The sequence below is a fragment of the Macaca nemestrina genome, chromosome 3 (assembly GCF_043159975.1).
Source record: "Macaca nemestrina isolate mMacNem1 chromosome 3, mMacNem.hap1, whole genome shotgun sequence".
In the NCBI taxonomy this organism is placed as follows: domain Eukaryota; kingdom Metazoa; phylum Chordata; class Mammalia; order Primates; family Cercopithecidae; genus Macaca; species Macaca nemestrina.
Genome location: NC_092127.1, coordinates 78,922,244 through 78,944,560, shown reverse-complemented (window position 1 = coordinate 78,944,560; position 22,317 = coordinate 78,922,244). Strand labels below are relative to the sequence as shown.

The 22,317-nt window shown below is 43.3% G+C and overlaps 1 protein-coding gene and 1 long non-coding RNA gene across 3 annotated transcripts in view; one reads left to right on the top strand and one right to left on the bottom strand.

The window, feature by feature from the left end:
• Positions 1 to 21,683, bottom strand: part of LOC105486253 (ELOVL fatty acid elongase 6) — a 150,013-nt gene extending 128,330 nt beyond the window's left edge. The window contains exons 1-2 of one of the 2 annotated variants that reach the window (XM_011749010.3): positions 21,463 to 21,683; positions 21,189 to 21,309 (exon numbers count right to left, since the gene is read on the bottom strand). In XM_011749010.3, the coding sequence (XP_011747312.1) occupies positions 21,189 to 21,277 (89 nt within the window). In that variant the 5' untranslated portion in view covers positions 21,278 to 21,309; positions 21,463 to 21,683. Of the gene's footprint in view, positions 1 to 21,188; positions 21,402 to 21,462 lie in introns of those variants that run through there. The other variant, XM_011749011.3, reaches the window with a different exon arrangement.
• On the top strand, positions 19,855 to 21,340 carry LOC139362345 (uncharacterized). The gene is made up of 2 exons (XR_011621091.1): positions 19,855 to 20,447; positions 20,996 to 21,340. It is a non-coding gene; the product is annotated as an uncharacterized lncRNA (long non-coding RNA).
• Positions 21,684 to 22,317: the final 634 nt, after the last annotated feature.

Here is a 22,317-nt window from a genome sequence, read left to right as displayed (position 1 = left end):
AAGCCTATCCACAAGAAGCAGAAAACTACAACTGATAGAAGTTTATGCTTTTACAAGTGTCTCTGCAACAGTATGTATTTTTTATTTATCAAGAGGAATCCTAGTAGTTCTCTATGTTAGGTAAAATCTTAAAAAAAAAAAAAAGATTATATGTATACCTTCATAATTCTAGGCCTCCAGATACATACAATCTAATTGATGAGACAAACAAATAAAATACATGTATGTAAACTTCAGGAAATAGGGCAAAAATAGGCCGGGTACAGTGACTCACACCTGTAATCCCAGCATTTAGCTGAGGTGGGCGGATCACCTGAGGTCAGGAGTTCCAGCCTGGCCAACATTGTGAAACCCCGTCTCTATTAAAAATACAAAAAATTAGCCGGATGTGGTGGCACATGCCTGTAACCTCAGCTACTCAAGAGGCTGAGACAGCAGAATTGCTTGAAACCAGGAGGCGGAGGTTGCAGTGAGCCGAAGTCACGCCACTGCACTCCAGCCTGGGCAACAAGAGCGAAACTCCATTTCATTAAAAAAAAAAAAAAAGAAAGAAAGAAAGAAAGAAAAGAAAATAGGGCAAAAATATTAAATCATTAAACCCAGATGAACTAAAGAGAAAACAGGAATATTTCTTTTCGTTTTCACATGAAAAAATACAATTTAGGCTAATACTAAAGACAACTAGCAAGCTATTGATGGTCTGGCCTAAGGTCAATGAAAACTTAATTTATATAACGCTTTGGAAAACTACTTCATTCCAAATGTCCTAGATATTGCACACAAACAAGACATATGGAGCTGTTATGTTGTAACTACCTAGGGAAAACAGTTTAAATCTATTATAGCACATCTAGATATCATAATCTATAAACATAAAAGAACCTATATTGTTTCCACTGAGTAAAATTTAACCCTGAAGAAGGACACTCATTTGCACCTCATTTTAGTTATTTTCTGTACCCTATCATGAAAAGGTGGAACAAGCATAGTGTCATCAGCTTCACACTCCCTATTCCTCATCCCTCCAGCATTGCTGGGGAAAAAGGAGTCTCTGAACACTGAATGCTCTGTCAGGGAGAAGTATCAGCCATAAAAGGTTTAATCAGAAGACAAACTCATAGGTCTCTGAGGACGAGCCTTCTATTACTTATCCATGCTCTAATTCTCAAAAACACGGTAGAGTTTTTTCTTTTAGTGTATGCCACATAGTTTTCTATTGTGAGTGTGTTTATTGTATCCATATAATGCAAGTTCACCACCCAAAAATCTCGGGTTTGCCTGAATTATCCGTGTGAAATAACACCCACAATCTAAGCCCAGACAGCAGATATAATGTGTTAATCTCGTCTCACTCTAACAGTAGAACTAAAGGTTAGAATTAACATTTGCTGGATTTAAAAAGAATAAGCCAAATCATTAAGAAAGTTTTATTTATTTACTTATGTATGTATGTATTTATTTATAGGAACAGGGTCTCATTTTGTTGCCCAGGCTGCTGGAGGGGAGTAGTACGAACATGGTTAAATGCTGCCTCAAACTCCTGGGCTCAAGCAATCCTCCTGCTTCAGCCTCCCAAATAGTTGAGACTACAAGCAGCTATCAAACCTGGCTAATTATTATTTTCTCTTTTTATTTTTATTTTTTTAATAAAGCAAGATAAGGTCTCATCATGTTGCCCAGGCTGCTCTCAAACTCCTGGAATCAAGCAATTCTCCTGGCCTCACGGCCTCAGCCTCCCAAAGTGCTGGGATTACAGGCATCAGCCACCACACCTGGCCTATGCTTTGTTTGCCTATATCCAGAAATAATCATTTAAGTGGTCTATAACTGAAGAATGAAAATTTGTCTAAATTTAGATAAAGGATAGAAACAAAAAATAGCAAAGAATTGTTTACAGAGATTTTTTAAAACTATATTCCAAGGCCACGTGTGGTGGCTCACACCTGTAATCCCAGCACTTTGGGAAGCCAAGGCAGAAAGATTTCTTGAGACCAGGAATTCAAGACCAGCCCAGGCACCATGGCAAGACTCAGTTTCTACAAATAATTTAAGAATTTAGCTGGGTGTGGTAGTGCATGCCTGTAGTCCCAGCTACCAGGGAGGCTGAGGTGAGAGGACTGCTTGAGCTTAGGCATGCAAGGTTACAGTGAGCTATGATTGTGTCACTATCCTCCAACATGGGAGACGAAGTAAGACCCAGTCTCAAAAAAAATTAAATTAAGGCCAGCCACAGTGGCTCACGTCTGTAATCCCAACACTCTGGTAGGCTGAGGTGGGTGGATTGCTCGACTCCAGGAGTTCAGGACCAGCCTGGGCAACATAGTGAAACCCTATGTCTACTAAAGATACAAAAAATTAGCTGAGTGTGGTGGTGCGCACCTGTAATACCAGATACTCGGGAGGCTGAGGTGGGAGAATCACCTGAGCCCAGGAGGTTGAGGCTACAGTAAGCCAAGATCGCGCCTCTGCACTCCAGCCTGGGTGACCAGATTGAGACCATTTCTAAATAAATAAATAAATAAAGTTAAAACTGTATTTCATACGATTTTGAACCATTCTCCTTTAACCTCTAGGGACATAGACAATGGAGAGAAAAAGAATGGGTTGGAAAGCCAGGTCTTCCTAGATCTAAGCCACCTTCCTAGATTCTAGTTAACTTGATCAACTACAAGGTAACTAAAATGAAAACAAGAGGGAGAGGTGAGAAAATAAAATAAAATGTAAAACAAAACAAAACGTCTACCTTCTGTGTACTGAAAGGTAATCCTCTCCATCTGTCTTCTCTCAGAAAGGAAGTCCAGGAGAAGCAAGAGTCCATGTATGATCTGCTTCACAAAGCAGTCCTGTGGAAAGCCCTGTCACATTGCTCCCAATCAGATCACACATACCAGGCTCTCTGGATCCACAGAGCCTGGCCTCTGGACTAGACAGACTGGCCCCTTCTAAACTTCATTTCAGAGAATATCAAAATCTTTCTAGCTCCTCTAAACCAGGCACTACCTCCTAGGCATTCTGCAGTACTACTGAAGATATTTGTTAACCATGTACTCCAGGTATGTGTGCAGCATCTGTTACCAGGTGCTACAAGGTCCCTGAGCCAATTATTCTATTCATTTTTTTTCACTCTAGGGATAGGTTTATGCTTAACCTTTTGTCTCTATTAGATTAGATGACTTTTGTCCCTGGGGAACATTTTTCCCATTAGATATATTCCTGGGCCCATATGTAAAAGTTGTAATGCTAAAGTTAAATTAATGTTTTTATCATCCTCCTTCAAAGTATGATCCTTTCCTATTTAAAAAATCAAATTATATAATTTATTATTGGAGAAAGAGAAAGAAGTTTATTGTGACATCAACAATATGGCCCATCTCTTCTTCAGTCTAAGAAAGCATATTCATTTGGAGTAAGAATGTACAGTTCAATGTCCTCACAAACTGTCTTTATGTTTAATTGTATGGCTTATTTTAATGTTTATTTTTAAATGCATTAGTTTTTTTTAATATTGGTACCTGACACCAGGTATTGTACATACATCTTTGTAAAATGAAACTTATCTTAAAACATTAAGTACATTATAGATAATGCAAAGAATGTGAAAATAAGACCACATGGATAATCACACCACCCACATATACCCAGAATATAATATGAACAGATTACAGAAAACTGGAACAGGGAGGCCGGGCACGGTGGCTCACGTCTATAATCCCAGCGCTTTGGGGGGCTGAGGTGGGTGGATCACCTGAGGTCGAGAGTTCGAGACCAGCCTGACCAACATGGAGAAACCCCACCTCTACTAAAAATACAAAATTAGCCAGGCGTGGTGCCCCATGCCTGTAATCCCAGCTACTCGGGAGGCTGAGGCAGGAGAATCACTTGAACCTGGGAGGCGGAGGTTGTGGTGAGCCGAGATCACACCATTGCACTCCAGCCTGGGCAACAAGAGCGAAACTCTGTCTCAAAAAAAAAAAAAAAAAAGGAAAAGGAAAAGAAAACTGGAACAGGGGCCAGACGCAGTGACTAACGCCTGTAATCCCAGAACTTTGGGAAGTCAAGGTGGGTAAATCACCTGAACTCGGGAGTTTGGGACTAGCCTGACCAACATGGAGAAACACTGTCTTTACTAAAAATACAAAATTAGCCAGGCGTGGTGGCACATGCCTGTAATCCCAACTACTCGGGAGGCTCAGGCAGGAGAATCGCTTGAACCCGGGAGGCAGAGGTTGCGATGAGCTGAGATCATGCCATTGCACTCCAGCCTGGGCAACAAGAACAAAACTCCGTCTCGGAAAAAAAACTGGAACAGGAGAAGCATAAGGAGTAAACTCCGACCTTTGAAAGAAAACTGGAACAGCAGAAGGATAAGGAGTAAACTCTGACCTTTTTTCTCTCTTGCCCAAATTCCTATCTGAAGGGTCTGAGGAGTCACACCCTACAAATCATAAAATCTCTCCAAACCTGAATCTGGCATAACATCACATGACAGATAAAGAAGGAAATCAAAATATTTTACCCAAAGGCTTCTTGATGACTTCATTTAAAAAACAAACAAAAAACACCCAAAATATGTTTCTTTGCTACTAAGGGCAGTCAGGTATGAGACTTTACCTACATAAGAACCTTATGTAGAACCACAACCCCTTATCTGAACCCAGACACTCTTTTCTACTGATTCCTAGCTTTTAGATAATAATTTAACTATTTTAACAAACTGCCAATCAGAATATCTTTGAATCCAGCTGTAAGCAACACTCCCTCCCTAATTCAAGTTGTCCTGCTTTTCTGGACAGAACCAATGTACATACCTCACATGTACTGACTGATGTCTTATGTCTCTCTAAAATGTATAAAACTAAGCTATAAACCAACCACTTTGTACACATGTTCTCAGGACCTCTTGAGGCTATACCTCAGGCCATGGTCACTCATATTTGGCTCAGAATAAATCTCTTCAAATATTTTACAGTGTTTGGCTCTTTTCATCAACAAAGAGTAATAACCATCATTTTACCACCTTTACAGATCTAATTTTTTTTACCTCTTTAGCATGTTTTTCTTCCAGGTTTTTTTCTTGCGCATACAATTCCACCCTTCCTTCTACTTTAGAGAAGTCTTTTTTTTTAAAAGTCATCTCGGCCAGGCACGGTGGCTCACACCTGTAATCCCAGCAATCTGGACTGCTTTGAGCTCAGGAGACCAGCGGGGACAACGTGGGGAAACCCCATCTCTACAAAAAATACAAAAATTAGCCACGCGTGGTGGTGCGTGCCTGTGGTCCCAGCTACTTGGAAGGCTGAAGTGGGAGGATTACTTTAGACTGGGAGGCAGAGGTTGCAGTGAGCTGAGATCGCACCAGTGTACTCCAGCCTGGGCAAGAGAGTGACACCGAGGAGAGGAGAGGGATAAAAAAATCATTGAGCTGGGCGCGGTGGCTCACACCTGTAATCCCAGCACATTGGGAGGTCAAGGCGGGTGGATCACAAGGTCAGGAGTTCAAGACCAGCCTGGCCAATATGGTGAAACCCCATCTCTACTAAAAATACAAAACAATTAGCCGGGCATGGTGGCACATGCCTGTAATCCCAGATACTCGGGAGGCTGAGGCAGGAGAATTGCTTGAACCTGGGAGTCAGAGGTTGCAGTGAGCCGAGACCGCGCCACTACACTCCAGTCTGGGTGACAGAGCGAGACTCTGTCTCAAAAAAATAAATAAATAAATAAAAATAAAAAATAAAAAAAGTCATCTCTCTCTGATTCGAGTAGTTTGAGTACCTAGAAAAGGACTAATAATCCCCATACAGTTAGCATGGATTCACTAAGAAGTAGTCATGTTAAATGCCTATGTTTTCCTCTTAAAAATGAGATTAGATGAAGAGAGTAAAATATTTTTAAGGCACTGGACAATCTCCCATGATTCACTTAAGGAAATGCAAAGAAGTGCCTGATAATACAATCAGATACATTTAAAAGTTAATGAACAGCCTTGTGTGTCCAGACATGCCTGCATTCAACTATTCAAACACTGAATACGCCAAATTCTGTGGTAAGCACTGACTGGAGAAAATATTTATCTATTTATAAACCAAGTGCCAGTGAACCACAAAAAAAGAGCAATAGATATAGATGGGTGGAGAGAAGAAGGCTTTGGAATTCAAATTTCAACTAAGTAGGCACTGGACAAGGGCTGCTTCTAGAGGTAACATTAAGAAGGGAATTTGGTGCCAGATTTTGAATGACCTTAAAACAATGGGAAAGCACTGAAGGTTTTTAACCACTGTGATGACAAGATCAGATTAGTGACTCAGAAAGACAATGGGAGGTAGGAATCTAAGAGACTAAAAGTAGTCCTGGGGAGCTGAAGGAAGTCAATGGCAAGCATAATGAATGAGAAGAAGGGAACTGACAGTCAACTCACACAAGAATTGGTTGTAAATTACAGGTAGGAGAAGAGGGAGATGAGTACTTTTGTGCGGAGCTATGTACTGGTCCCACATAGATGACAAAGCAGGTAGAACAGATTAGCTAAGGAAGAGTTCAGTCTGTAAAATCGATGGTTTGAGAAGACAAACCCCAAGAATGAGAGATGGAATCAGTGTCATATAGAGCAGGGCTTCTCCCTACGGCAAGTGGGAAGATTTTTCACTGTAACACTTGTCTGGACCCCTCTACAGATCTGCTAAATCTGAATCCCTGAGATAAGCCTGTGCATGTGTGTACTGGGGAAAAACAAACTCTCTATGTAAGTCTGATTCAATACCTGGGTAAGGATCATGGGCATGGAGCAAGCTTCTAACTCTTTTTCTTACCCCATACTTTTCTCTTGACAGTGGAAAAAGGATTTAGTAACTACAAAGAGCTGGCAAAGAACCAAGTACTAACCAAAGTAGTACAATCACACACAATATCAGCAATCACAAAATACAGGTTCAAAAAAGTATTTCTGTTAATATGAATGCAAGACCAGTAATTCAAAACCAAATACAACTCAAGGCAACCCTGTATTCACTGATAACAATATCCTTAAATTTTCTAGAATGTCATGGATGTAGAGTAGGAGCTTTGCAATGTTCCAAAGCAATGAGTGGCAGCCTTTTTAGTAGAATATGTAATTAGAACCCCACTCCTACCCCCACTCAAGAGCAAGTCTCTAGTACAGACTTGCTGTGTTGAATGTACTAAGTGCCAAATTTTAGCAAGTTTTAATAAATCTCTTAGAGGTTTCTAGTAGGTAATACTTAATTGTTCAAACCAAAAGAGGGTTAATACTTTATTTTTCTTAAATAGCTAGGTGGATTACCAGTGGACTGCAAATAAAATTTGAGAAATGGCTTAGAAAAGAAAGCCTAGAGAGAACATAATATAAACAAGAAGTATTAAGACAGCCATTCAGAAAGGGAAATAAAAGACAGCTAAGAGTCACAGTCAGGATGACAGGAGGACTGATGGAGGAACCTATCTTTCAGGTCAATATGTAGAAGAACCTTTAATGAAAGAACTTTCAGGTGAGTATGTAGAAATACCTTCAATCAGTCACTCCATGTGTAATGGACTGAAAGGGGCTTCCTGAGAAGTCCTGAGGTCTTGGATAACCAAGAGAAGAACAAGAAAGTGATTTATTTAGGGCTGGGCATGGTGGCTCACACCTGTAATCCCAGCACTTCGGGAGGCCAAGGTGGGCAGATCACGAGGTCAGGAGTTCGAGACCAGCCTGGCCAATACAGTGAAACCCTGTCTCTACTAAAAATAGAAAAATTAGCCAGGCGTGGTGGCAGGCGCCTGTAGTCCCAGCTACTCAGGAGGCTGAGGCAGAAAAATCACTTGAACCCAGGAAGCGGAGGTTGCAATGGGCCTAAATTGTGCCACTGTTCTACAGCCTGGGCAACAGAGTGAGACTCCCTCTTGAAACAAAACAAAAACAAAAAAAAATAAAGAAAGTGATTTAACAAGTATATAACTATTCCTGCTGACCACCAACCAACACAAAAATGCTATCATCTATAACCTTCTCTACAGTCAAGAAAACTTATTTTGAGACATCTGATAGCCTACCCATCTCTCACCTACTGGCCCCCACACAACGTAAAAATAAACAATGCTGAGAGGCAACGTGATATGCTTTTTTCCCCTGCTGATCAGACTCTCTACATTCTGAATGTTGGAATGTTTCTGATTCAGAACAAGCAATATGGGTTAGTGCCCGTGATTCTTTTAAATATAAGTGGAATGGGTTCAGGTGCAATGGCTCTGGCCTCTAATCCCAGCACTTTAGGAGGCAGAGGTCACTTAAGGTCAGGAGTTCGAGACCACCCTGGCCACCATGGTAAAACCCCGTCTCTACTAAAAATACAAAAATGAGTCAGACACGGTGGCACATGCCTGTAAGCCCAGCTACTCAGGAGGCTAAGGCGGGAGAATCACTTGAACCCAGGAGGTGGAAGTTGCAGTGAGTCGAGATTACACCACTACACTCCAGCCTAGGCAACAGAACGAGACTCTGTCTCAAGAAATTATATATATCTATATAGATATATATACACACACACGTATATATACACGTATATACATATATACAAATATACATATATACATATATACACATACATATGGAACATTTCCAAAAAAAAAAAACTATCAATTGAATAAAACCATGGATGTCAATGTTCCGTGATTTCAAATTCATTATGTATTATTCAATAAAGTAGGTAAACCTATCTTATGATGTCACATAATAGTTATTATAATTAGCCAATCCTTATCTTCACTCATTTTATATTTATTCTACTTCTGTTACGATTTTAACCGATTTCAGTTTACCATGAAAATTTTAAATTGTGTGAAGCAGTGCATAGTTTTTTAAACTTCTTTTAGAGGCATATGAGTAAAAGAGTCTGAAAATCACTCATTTTCCTATGGAAAACTCCATAAAACAAATTTCTTCTGATTAAGCATCACAATTAAGAGGTCCTTTGACCTCTTAATCATCCCTTAACTTACATAGTATCAATTGTTTCACCCCTTTCTGGAGCCATTTTTGACTGGGCATAAAGTTTCTACCTCTTCACAAGAGTTACTATGTAGCAAACAGTAAGCAGAGAAAAAGCATATAACCTAACTGCTCTGACAAATGAAGGCTTCTCAAGTTAGACCTCAGCAAAATGAAAAAAAAAAAAAAAAGAAAAAAAAAATTGCTTGGGAGGCCGAGGCAGGCGGATCACCTGAGATGAGGAGTTCGAGACCAGTGAAACCCCGTCTCTACTAAAAATACAAAAAATTGGCCAGGCATGGTGGCACGCACCTGTAGTCCCAACTAATAGGGAGGCTGAGGCAGGAGAATCACTTGAACCCAGGAGGCAGAAGTTGCAGTAAGCTGAGATGGCACCACTGCACTCCAGCCTGGGTGACAGAGTTAGACTCTGTCTCGGAAAAAAAAAAAAAACAAAAAACGAAAAAGATAAGTGCAGATAATTTGCGAGAGCAAATAAAAAACAAACACAAGGAAAATTTGTGAATCTCTCTAGAAATCAAGTAAATATAAATTAAAATAATGGGATTTCACCTTTTCCATATCAACTTATCAAATTTTAAAATGTAATCATTTTTAATGCTAAGAAGGGTATAAATATCCTCTTTCCCTGCCATATATAAAGTAATTCAACTTTTCAAGGCATCAGCCTATCTTGTATGCCATAAGCCTTAATAGTGGTATTTGCCCTTTGGACCCTATAATTTATATTTACGCAAAGGAAATAATCAGATATGTGGGAAGATTAATATACAAAGATGTTCATCAAAGGATTATTTGTAATAACAAATAATTAGAAACTTAACAGGTTCAGCATTAAGAGAAAAGTTACCTAAACTAATTTAAGCCCAAATGATAAAATATAAAGTAGCCTTGCTGGGCACAATGGCACTTGCCAGAAGTCTAGACTACTTGAGAGGCTGAGGCAGGAGGATCACTTGAGCCCAGGGGAACTTAGAGGCTGCTATGAGCCATGTGAGCCATTGCACCTGTAAATAGCTACTGCACTCAAGCCTGGGTGACAAACCAAAAAAGAAAAAAAAATTAAGTAGCCACTGAAAATTATACTTATGGAAAGGCTTTAATGACATAAAAAAATATAAAAGGTGTGCCAAGCGCGGTGGCTCACACCTGTAATCCCAGCACTTTGGGAAGCTGAGGGGGGGTAGATCACCTAAGGTCAGGAGTTCAAGACCAGCCTGGCCAACATGGTGAAACCTGGTCTTTACCAAAAATACAAAACTTAGCTGGGCGTGGTGGCAGGCGCCTGTAATCCCAGTTACTCAGGAGGCTGAGGCAGGAGAATGGCTTGAACCCCAGAGGCAGAGGTTGCAGTGAGCCAAGATCATGCCACTGCACTCTAGCCTGGGTGCAGGGCAACAAGAGCAAAACTCCATCTCAAAAAAAAAAAAAAAAAAAAAAAGATGTAATGTGATAGTATGTAAATCTGTTCAGTGCAGTCCGTGGCACATGATAGGGAACTCGGGTTGTCACAGTTTAGGTACTGAATGATCTAAGCCATACTAAAAGACCTGAACAAGGCTGAAGGAAATGGGGCAAAGTAACACTGGCTGCCTCTGGAAAAGAATTAAAGGTGTTTTCTTTCTGTCATCTTTATACTTCTTAATGTTTTCATTTCATTTCTTTTCCTATAACTATTTCTTATCTTAGAATCAGGAAAAGAATTTAAAGCTAATAAAATGAGACAAAAGGTATTCTGTGATTCTTCACATTGTAGGAGCTGACCTCCAAGAATAGGGATATCCCCAACCCACACATTTTTATTTTACTGTCAACAGTGGGTGGCTATTTACAAGTGGCTACACTAAAACCTGCCGGGAGGAAAGTCTGGCTGCAGATCAGGTGGAAACACAAATTCCTAGGGTCTAGAACCAAGCTGAGTGCAACAAGTTAATATCACAGAGCAGACAGAAAATATTTTATAGGCCAAAGCTTTATAAAGCTGTTCCAAATCTGTGTGCCACAGTTTGTTTTACATGAACTGTGACATAGTTTATGACAGAAGCATCATTAAAGGTGTCATGGCTTTCTGCAATTATAAAAAGTGTTGATAGATACTGAACAAATGATCTTCAGAAAATAATAATTCTCAGTTTAATGTCATAGCCAGTGAAGCTAATGGGGATTTTCTGCAGTTATTCTGGCCTTAAGTATTCAGGATCCACCTAGTGAAAATTATTAACAAAAGACACATTTGTGAGATCAGTGACTAAAACTATAGACACCTGACATGTTTTCAGTGTAGGCAAGTTTTCAAGTGCATTGTTTTTCTGATTGAATATTGTATTAATATTCAAATAAGAGGATGATGGGGGCCTTGTGACACACCCCTCGTCGTCACACCACCCATCCAAGCCTTATTCAAGTCTGGAACCCAGTTTTCCTTTTCTGATTCCTACATGCAAATCCCAACTCCCTTTCCTGAGTTGTCCATTGTGCAAAAGATAATAAAGGGTGGCTGCAAGGGTTTAACAGTTAAAGTACATAAACATTGGCTGGGCACGGTGGCTCATGCTTATAATCCCAGCACTTTGGGAGGCCAGGATGGGTGGATCACCTGAGATCAGGAGATCGAGACCAGCCTGACCAACATGGAAGAAATCCCGTCTCTACTAAAAATACCAAAAAAATTAGCCAGGCGTGGTGGCGCATGCCTGTAATCCCAGCTACTTGGGACGCTGAGGCAAGAGAATTGCTTGAACCTGGGAGGCAGAGGTTGTGGTGAGCCATTGCACTCCAGCCTGGGCAACAAGCTCCATCTCCAAAAAAAAAAAATAAAAGTATGCAAAACATTGTAAAAGAATGCCTGCAATCAAGTAACCATGTATTAACTGTTAGTATCATTGCTCCAGAATGAAGAAAATCTACCCTGCTATCTAGGTGTGGTGGTTTACACCTGTAATCCTAGCACTTTGGGAGGCTGAGCTGGGAGGACCACTTGAGGCCAACAGTTCAAAACCAGCCTGGGCAACATAGCAAGACCCCCCCATCTCTACAATACAATAAAAAAATTAGTCAGACGAGATGATGCGTGCCTGTAATCCCAGCTACTTGGGAGGCTGAGGCAAGAAGATTGCTTGGACCCAAAAGTGGAGTTTGAGATTACAGTGCAGTATGATTGTGCCACTGCACTCCAGCCCGGGTGACAAGCAAGACCCTGTCTCTATTTAAAAAAGAGAGAGAGAGGCTAGATGCACTGGCTCATACCTGCAATCCCAGCACTTTGGGAGGCCAAGGCGGGCAGATCACTTGAGGCCAGGAGTTCAAGACCAGCCTGGCCAACATGGTGAAACCCTGTCTCTACTAAAAATACCAAAATTATGCACTTGTGGCAGCAGGTGCCTGTAATCCCAGCTACTCAGGAGGCTGAGGCAGGAGAATCGCTTGAACCCGGGAGGTGGGGGTTGCAGTGAGCTGACAGCCGAGATCATGCCACTGCACTCAGACTGGGAGACACAGCAAGACTCCGTCTCAAAAAAAAAAAAAGAGCAAGAGAGAGAGAGAAGAAGAAAATGGAGTTATACTTGTTTCACTTAAAATAAGATTATAAACCTGATATGTGTTTTGAGGACGTAGATCTCCCTCCCCAAAATATATTTTATCAATAAAACTTTCCTTATATCATAACTAGGAACTCTTCTATAAAATTTTAGAAAGAAAAAAAACCTGAAATATGAATCCCTGTAAATAAAAGTATTACAAAACTAAGAGTGATTTTCTAGCAAAACTACTTCTAATCAGCATGTCTAATTTATCTCAGCAAATTTATCTTATCTCAGCAAAGGTAAGTGTAAGTCTTTCTTCTCCCATACTTCTTTTCTGTACAAAGTAAAGGCTTAAAGTTAAATCTCACTAAGTTCACAGTGGGCGACTAACTCAGCAAAGCGTTTCCTAATAATAGGAACCTTAAAACTAAAAGTCGTGAACACTCAATATGTAAAGGAATCATGATAAATGTCTAGGCTTGAACTTAGATGACTGACATGGTCCCAAGCTTTGGGATAACTCTTGCACAACCAACTTAAAATTACAAATTCATATTCTTTACTCTTGGACAATACTTTGCTTTGTTTTGTTTTGAGATGGAGTCTCACTCTATCCTCCAGGCTGGAGTGCAATGGCGCAATCTTGGCTCACTGGAACCTCTGCCTCCCAGGTTCAAGCGATTATCCTGCCTCAGCCTCTGGAGTAGCTGGGATTACAGATGCCCACCACCACGCCTGGCTAATTTTTGTAATTTTAGTAGAAATGGGGTTTCACCATTTTGGCCAGGCTGGTCTCGAACTCCTGACCTCAAGTGATCCACCCACCTCGGCCTCCCAAAGTGCTGGGATTACAAGTATAAGCCACCATGCCCGGCCACTATTTTTTTTTTTAACTTTTGTTTTTTTTTTTTTTTTTTTGAGACACAGTTTCACTCTGTTGCCCAGGCTGCAGTGCAGTGGCATAATCTCAGCTCACTGCAACCTCTGCCTCCGGGTTATGCCATTCTTGTGTCTCAGCATCCAGAGTAGCTGGGACTATAGGCGCGCACCACCATGCCCGGCTAATTTTTGTATTTTTTGTAGAGACAGGGTTTCGCTGTGTTGACCAGGCTAGTCTCTAACTCCTGACCTCAAGTGATCTGCCTGCCTCGGCCTCCCAAAGTGCTGGGATTATAGGTGTGAGCCACTATGCCCGACCCATACAATACTTTTTTAAAAAGGACTCATGTATCTCCAAAATAAATTATTGGAGGGTAAATATAATTAGAGATGCTGGGTTTTGTTAAAGTTCTCGGAAACCTGAATAACTATGCCAACATTTGTACCCGCCTGAATACACATACAATCAGAATCTGGATAAAGGAATGAAGTTATGAGTTTTAACATTAAAATAAAGCCAAATTATAGTTTCACTCAGATTACCTAGTATTATCAACAGAAATGACATATGTGGTACAGGTAATTTTCCCTAAACTCTCCCGAAAAAGACAAATGAAAAGTAAATGGGAGTGGGTGGATGTGAGCTACATAAAGAGTAAAGGGAGGGCTGAGGCAAATTTTGTGGAATGATGTCTGGTTCCTGTTAATAAAGGACAGTTTGGCTCACCTGTGTCCATATGTGAAAAATTAAGTTAATCATTAAGACAATATTGGGTTAACTCATTTCAGAAAATAAAATACTTGGACCTGAAATATTTCAGATTGCTTAAGCAAAGATAAATTCCTGAATTGCCAGAATGGTGCCACACTCATTTTACTTTGTTGTCTAAAGACTGATTAGATGGGGGGCTGGGCGCCTGTAATCCCAGCTACTCAGGAGGCTGATGCTTGAACCCGGGAAGCAGAGGTGGCAGTGAGCCAAGACCTCAAAAAAAAAAAAAAAAAAAAAAAAAAGAAAGAAAACTGATTAAATGGTTATTATATATCCCCCTAAGTATTTCAAAGCCTCCATCCCCCTCATAACTCTTCCACTATCTAAGTTGAGAGATTCTTCTGGTCAGGAACGGTGGCTCACACCTGTAATCTCAGCACTTTGGGAGGCCGAGGTAGGTGGATCACCTGAGATCAGGAGTTCGAGACCAGCCTGACTAACATGGTGAAAACCCGTTTCTACTAAATACAAAAACAAATTGGCCAGGCGTAGGGGCGCATGCCTGTAAACCCAGCTACTAAAGAGGTTGAGGTAGGAGAATCACTTGAACCTGGGAGGCAGAGGTTGCAGTAAGCTGAGATGGAACAATTGCACTCCAGCCTGGGCAACAAGGGCGAAACTCCGTCTCAAAAAAAAAAAAAAGAAAAAAAGAAAAAGAAAGATTCTGCTTTCAAGGAAGTATATAAGGCAACTCTTAGATATGGAATAAGTTGACTTTGAAGTTTCCAGCCATTTTTCTTACAAATGCATGCAGAAGGTTACAAGGAAGATTTCACAAAGCAATTTAAAGCAATCCTCACTAAAGGAAAAACAACAGTCAAATACTATGTCTGCATTTGAAAAGTTTCATTAAGGTCCAATGTTATACACTTTGACACATTTAGAATCATCCTCAAACAAAAAGGCAACCGGCAATCCTCTGAAGATCACAAAATTTTACTTCTAATGTGAAAAAGACTTCACGTAAAAATTTTAACCACTAATTATAACTAGTACAAATGCACAGATGGATAATGTAATCATAAAATATTTTGCATTAAGCTGGCTTTCATCCTTTGGAATCCTAAACAAGAATTGCATGAATATTTATAATTTATTAAAAGATACATGGAAGTTCAGATCAAAGCTCCAGTACAACTTTATTTTCTAGGACCCCACAGAGATCACGTTTTTTCTCTATATATTTTCTCATTCTTCTCACTCTTAACCTAGTACATATGCCTACATCCCAGTGCTTTCTAAAAATTATTGAATGTCATGTTATGATCCTCACACAATTTTTAATCCTAAATCAATATGAACTGTGATACCTCAAAATAAACAGCAAGTGACATGGGTACAATATAGACACATTACATTCCTACAGAGCTGACCAAATTTGTTGCTACAATGTTAATGATGAAATGAAACTCTGGCCTACTCTGTTCCATGGTCACAGATGCACTGTCTTCCAGCCATTTTTCTTACAAATGCATGTAGAAGGTTGCAAGGAAGACTTCAGGAAGCAATTCAAAGCAATCCTGACTAAAGGAAAACCAGCCAAATACTATGTCTGCATTTGAACAGTTTCATTAACATGATGTTGCTATATTTTTTATGCTGCTATATTTGAGTTAAATGCTAACACGGGTTTTTAGTGCTTTTTATGTTCTTTAATCGTGAAATTGTACATCGTGGTAATATCCAAATTTCACCTACAAAAAAGATACAGATGTACAATTCCTTTTAAAATGTTTCACGGCCGGTTGTGGTGGCTCATGCCTGTAATCTCAGTGCTTTCGGAGGCCGCGGTGGGCAGATCACTTGAGGTCAGGAGGTTGAGACCAGCCTGACCAACATGGTGAATTCCCATCTCTACTAAAAATACAAAAATTAGCTTGGTGTCGTGGCAGGCAACTGTAATCCCAGCTGCTTGGGAGGCTGAGACATGAGAATCACTTGAACCCGGAGGCAGAGGTTGCAGTGAACCGAGACTGCACCACAGCACTCCAGCCTGGGCAACGGAGTGAGACCCTGTCTCAAAAATAATAAAATAAAATAAAATAAAATAGAAGTTTCACTCCATTTTTTTCCTTTGGTAAAAATAAATTTGTGAATAAAACGGTTTCCTCAGCTGAACAGCATTTAATTCTTAAAATTCCTACACTATCTGATAGACTCTATAATACAGAATACAAAATGTTAAAACAAGTAAACCCTTTTACACCACCAAGGGAGTGAGTAGGGAGAAAAGTCAGAAAAATATACAAGGCTTTGAAAGGCTGGATGTGTGGAGAATGCCAGGAGAGGGGGAGGGTTTCGTGAGGTTCTAGGCAAGCCCTTTGAAGACGTCACCTCACATACATAATGTTACAGCAGTCAGCACAGGCCTCCTGCTTTCCTATTGGTGAGCACCGTGTCAGCCGACATCAGAAGATAATCATCATTGGCTAGACAATTACAACTGGAGCAACTAGCATCCACTGCTGTTAGCACAAACCTGGCAGGCTGCTGAAACAGAAGGCAGAAAGAGCCCAGCTTCCCTTCTCACTCAATGAATTTTATGTCGCCTTACCAATCACCAGGTGATTTTGCTCCCTGGCTAGCAGCACTTCTAACTTAAGTCAGCTCTTAGTGAGAAAAACAGGTAAAGGCCAGACATCTCATAAAAGAGCAAAATGTCTCTATTTAAATGTTGTAAAATCGCAAGGACTTTTCAGTGTAAAATTAGAATTCAAAACTCCTATTTGGACCTATGAGCAGGCATTTTCCTGTACCTCAGGTAATAAACTCTGATTGACCAGGTAATATAACCAGACAGGATATTTTTCACTGGACATGTAGTTTCAAGATGAGGCCCAGAATGATTCTACAAGGAAATATACTTATTACTTTGCATTTCAATTGCTATTCTAACCTATTATATATGAAACTATTTGCTAGCAAAGTAAAAAAGTCTGCAGTATTTACTTTCATGGCTAGGCCAATGAGTATAAGGTTAATCATTCATTAAAGCAGCAATAAACTTGAAAACTAGCCTCAGTTGAACCCTTTAGTGTTTACACAAATGCTACTCTGAAAGTGGGCCCCCATTCCATTAATATGTGCTATGGTTAGTAAGTATGGATTATAGGGTATGTTTCCATTAATTTGTGCTATGATTAGTAAGTATGGATTATAGGGTATGTTTAACAAAGTATTCTTATTTTAGGTCCTCTTTTAATGATGCTAGTTAGCAAAGACAGCAGACTGGCAAAACACTACTCCTGGCCCTTCTCACAATTCTTCAAAAGCCAATGTAGCTCACTTTTGAGGGAGATGTTTTAATTCTCTAAATTAACAAGTTTTGCTTGATACTAAGAAGAGATTTGTAAGGACAACCACAGATTCTCAAAAGACAAAGTAGAAGCTTCACTATATCATGTTTTTCCTCCAGAAACTATTTCAAACCATTTTAAGTTAATGAGTCTGAAAAAGGTAAGATTTTGTGGTTTCCTCAAGTTCCTCTCTCCTCAAGAAGGTCTAAGCCTTGGTTATAAAGTTCCCTTCTCCTGTTAAAAAGGGAATGAAAAGAAAATCTGGTTCGACACTTTTTGTCCTGCATTAGCTGGATTTTATTAAAAATAAAAACTAAAACTATAAATGAGTTTCAATTTGAACCTCCCGGGTTCAAGCAATTCTCCTGCCTCAACCTCCCGAGTAGCTGGGATTACAGGCACCAGCCACCACGCCCACTTAATTTTTTTTTTTGGAGATGGAGTTTCGCCCTGTAGCCCAGGCTGGAGTGCAGTGGCGCGATCTCAGCTCACTGTAAACTCCACCTCCCAGATTCACGCCATTTTCCTGCCTCAGCCTCCAGAGTAGCTGGGACTACAAGCCCCTGTCACCACGCCCGGCTAATTTTTTTGTATTTTTTAGTAGAGACGCGATTTCACCATGTTAGCCAGAATGGTGTGGATCTCCTGACCTCGTGATCAGTCCGCCTCGGCCTCCCAAAGTGCTGGGAGTACAGGCATGAGCCACCATGGCCTGGCTAATTTTTTGTATTTTTAGTAGAGATGGGGTTTCACCATATTGGCCTGGCTGGTCTCGAACCCCTGTCATTAGGTGATCCACCCATCTCAGCCTCCCAAAGGGCTGGGATTACAGGCACGAGCCACCACGCCCGGCTAATAAAATTAAATTTTAAAAAGTGTTTAAAGACTTTTTGGCTGTACAGTTTTTGGGGAGGGAGGAGAATTATAAAATTGGGCACCCTGGGATATTAGGAGAAATGCACAAAATCTGGGATTAAAAAAACATGAAAGTAAGACAATTAGGGTCAGGAAGAGTTTCAAGTAAGAGGTAACAGCCAGCAGGGTTATCTGACTGCAATAAGCAATCTAAGAACATAAAATCAACAGAGAGCAGAAGCCAGGAAGGGAAAAATCCCAAGATGTGACTCTGCCACGGTATGCAAGTTCAAGCGTGTTAACCTTCGGGTATTAAAGACTAGTGCTGGCAATAAAATGGGCACCAATCACCATTTCAACTCACTGGACATTTTCTCAAGAATGTGCCTTATGCAAAGCACTCTGCTAGGTGCTTTGCACTCTGCTAGGTGCTTTGCAGAATCAAGCGGGGGGGAGGGTAAGACAAGAACCGTACCCTGAATAGCTGATGGTCTGTAAGTTAATATCCATGTATATAAATAAAAGTCGGTAAAGGATATTGCCAGAAAAAAGGTACAGATAAAGAACTAGGAGGAAACAGTGGTCAGAGCCTAACAGGAGCAGATACGTTGGCACATTTTTGTCATTTTCGGTCCCACGAGAGCTAAGACCTGTCTGGCTCAATACTGACTGAATGGAAAGAAGAGGCGGGAAATGGTACCAGGAGCAGGCCTAGGAAGCGGCCTCAGAGAAAAAGCAACAAGTAAATAAGAGGCAGTATCGACTGCGGTGGGGCTAGGAATGGCGGGCGTACATTGAATGGGGTCAGCCGGCAAAGCAAGGGAAAGCGGACTCCGGAAGAACAGGTTACAAGAGGACGCAGCAAGTCAGAGATTCCGCACAGAAGCAAATGCAGAGCACACAGGCTAATGCCGGAGGACTGGGGGTCCGAACAGGGCGGCTAGAGGATATGACAAACAGCTGCGCAAAAGACCCGGGCCCGGGGCTAGCCAGCCGCGCGGTTCCGGCGCCGGCCGGCTCGGGCCACCGCCCCCTCCCCGCCTCCAGCGCCACCCCCTAAGCGGGAGGAGGAAGTGCATCCAGAGAAGGACCCCGGGCGGTGGAGCTCGAGGGGCCTCGGTTGCCCCGAAACGCTGAGGCCTATCTGCAGGCTGGAACCGCGGTGTACAATCTCCTTCCGGACCCACCCCTGCACCCCCTGGCCTCAGCGGCCCAGGAGGGCACCAGCCCCGTGCCCATGTGGCTGCCGCACTTCCAGTCCTTCCGAGCGGCCCGCGTCCCTGCCTCTCAGGCTCCGGCTCGGGCCAGACGCGGCCCTTGGGCCCCTGGCGCACCGCGGCCACCAGCCACGCCGCAGCTCACCCCAAGCAGGCCTGCCCCGCCGGTGCGCGCGGCCCAGGGGGCGGGCTCCGCCCGGCAGCCGCCGCAAATGGCCATTGGGGCCCGGACCAGCCCTCGGGAAGCTGGGAGCGGGCGCGCTTCGGCTGGGCGGGAGGGGAAGGGAGCAGCGGCCGGGCCTCCCAACACTGGCGGGCGACTCCAGGGGGCTGGAGGGCAGGAAGTTGAAACCCCCTTTTCGCAGCTGCAGCCCCGTGGAACCGGCTCCTACGGCATCAACCCGACCCGGCCCCAGGCGCGCCGGCGTTTCTAGTTTCCCATTGAAGAGGGCGGGCTGGAGGGCGCGGGGCACGCGCGCTCGCGCACGCGGCGGGCGGAATCCCCCGGCACCCGGGAGACCCTGCGGCCCGACCCTCCCCAGTCAAGCGATCCCCCGGGCTGCCGGCCCCTTGCCTAGCTCCGGGGTGCGTTGGGCTTGCACTTTTCAGATCGCCAGACCCGAAGTTAAGGGGAGGAGGGGAATACCTCTGCCACAACCCTGTCTACAAGAAGCTAGATGAGCACACCCTCCTCCGTTAAATATTGCAAGGTGACACTGGATCGCCTCCCACACAGGGATTTTTCAAAAGGTCTGGCGAAGGGACTACAGTAAACAAGAAAGGTGTTTTCCCTGATTATTAGTTTTCTAGGGAAGAGCCCCTAAGGACTCTGCAGACCGATGGGGCTTTTAATCTGTGTGCCTGAACTCCAATCAGCAGCTACGCACAGAATTAGAAGTGAGTGTGTCCAAAAGGCGTTTCCGTAAAACAGAAACTTAATAATGGCGTGGCTCCACTCGCTCGGGTTCATTCATTTATTACTGTTTTCATTGTCCCCTCCTCCCCTCCCTCCCACCCGGTCTCTCTATGAAACCGGAAAGGGATCCGCGTGGGGAAAGGGGTACTAGAAAGGGGGCATCCGGCTGAAGAGCAGCAGACAGAGGAGAACAGTGAAGTAGGAGCGCTGCAAGGAGAAAGGAAGGACACAAGGGATGGGGAGACAGCGAGGACCAGGGCCAAGGGCGGCGGGTGGGAGAGGGTTAAAGGGAACAGGAGACAAGGTCCTCCCTCCACTGCCTTTCACACTCCCGTTGCGGGAGGCCAAGCGAGAAAACCCAAATCTAGATGAAAACCGGGGGGGTGGGGGGCGGTAGCACAGGTAGGCGATCTGGACTGTGGCATCTCTCCCGCCTTCCCTGTCGCGCAGACATCACTCTATGCACACATATATGTTCTGTGTTATATAATCTATATAAAAGATGCCTGTGTGGCCGCGGTTCACACAGGGGCACCCACAGACCGCGCGCTTCGTGCACCCCCAGCGTCTCCTGCACCCGGGAGACCGGAGAACTCAGCGATCGGCTGGCTGCCCGCGATTCATCGCTCCATTCACGCCCAGGCAGGGAATACCGACATTAAGGCACTCCGGGAAGACGCGCAGGGCTCCCGGGAACAGTATCAGGCGAAAGCATCACGTACCAGTTTTCCTGCATCCATTGGATGGCTTCATTCTCGTTGAACTGCTTTTCGAATTCATATTCTTGTAAAGTCAACACTGACATGTTCATTGGGGCTGATCTTCGGAGTCGCTACGTGTTCTCTATACAAAATAAAATAATCTGTAAAGCGCTTGATTTCGAGTGCTCTCCTATCTGCTTCCCCCACCCACCCCCCTAGGTCTTCCCCACGCCGCTCGGTCTCCAGCGGTCGTCTCTCTCCCAGCCTCTCAGCTACATCCAGGGCTGAGCATTGCCTGCGCCTCCGCTCCCAGCTCCTCTCTCTGGGGCTCTCCTCCTCCCGGCGTCCGCATCCACCGTAGGAGGAAATGAATGCCTTGCGGTCTTAGTGCCCGCACGTTTGTCCATCACCCTTTTTACTCGTCTACAGGGAAATCTCCTCCCCCTCGTGCGATCGGAAAAATTAACCCTTGGCGAGGGAGTGTTCGAAAGAGCGCGACCTCTCTCCGCCCTGGGGGACAGTTTTGTTTACGGCGAAGGTGGTTGGAGGAGTGGGGGAAGGGCTCAGAGAGAGAGAGGAAGTGGCCTGGAGGTCATCCAGATCCCCCAAGCCCAACCTCGTGGACCGCCTTGCTTTGAATGAAGTTTCAGCGTGCAGGGCGCAGCCCCGCGGCGCGTGGACCCGAGAGCTTGGCGAGTAAACGATTGGGAAATAGTAAAACCTGCCAGCTCTCTTGCAAGAGAACTCCGGGCAAATTTGCATTGAGATCACCAGTGAAGGGAATGCGCTTCCCACCTCCTCGCCCTACCGCTGGGACCACCCCCACCCCTACCCCCACCCGGGAGCTCTGGCTTTGATTCACGCTAACCCAGGCCCTGCGGACGGCAGAGCTCCTTAATCTCGTGCAGACAGGGGATGCTGAGTGTGAGAATAGTGGGTAGGCGAGAGAGGCTAGTAGCCGGAAGTGGAAGAAAGGGCTGGGAGACGGGTTAGGTGGACGGTTTAGGTACCGAGAAGGGGGGGATTAATGAACAGAGGCAGAGTGGGGAAGGAAACTGACAGGAGAACTGGACCGACTGGCCAAATGCAAAAACTTTGTTTGCATGCACGAGAAATTTGGCTTTACTTGCTGTACTTGTAGGTAGAACAG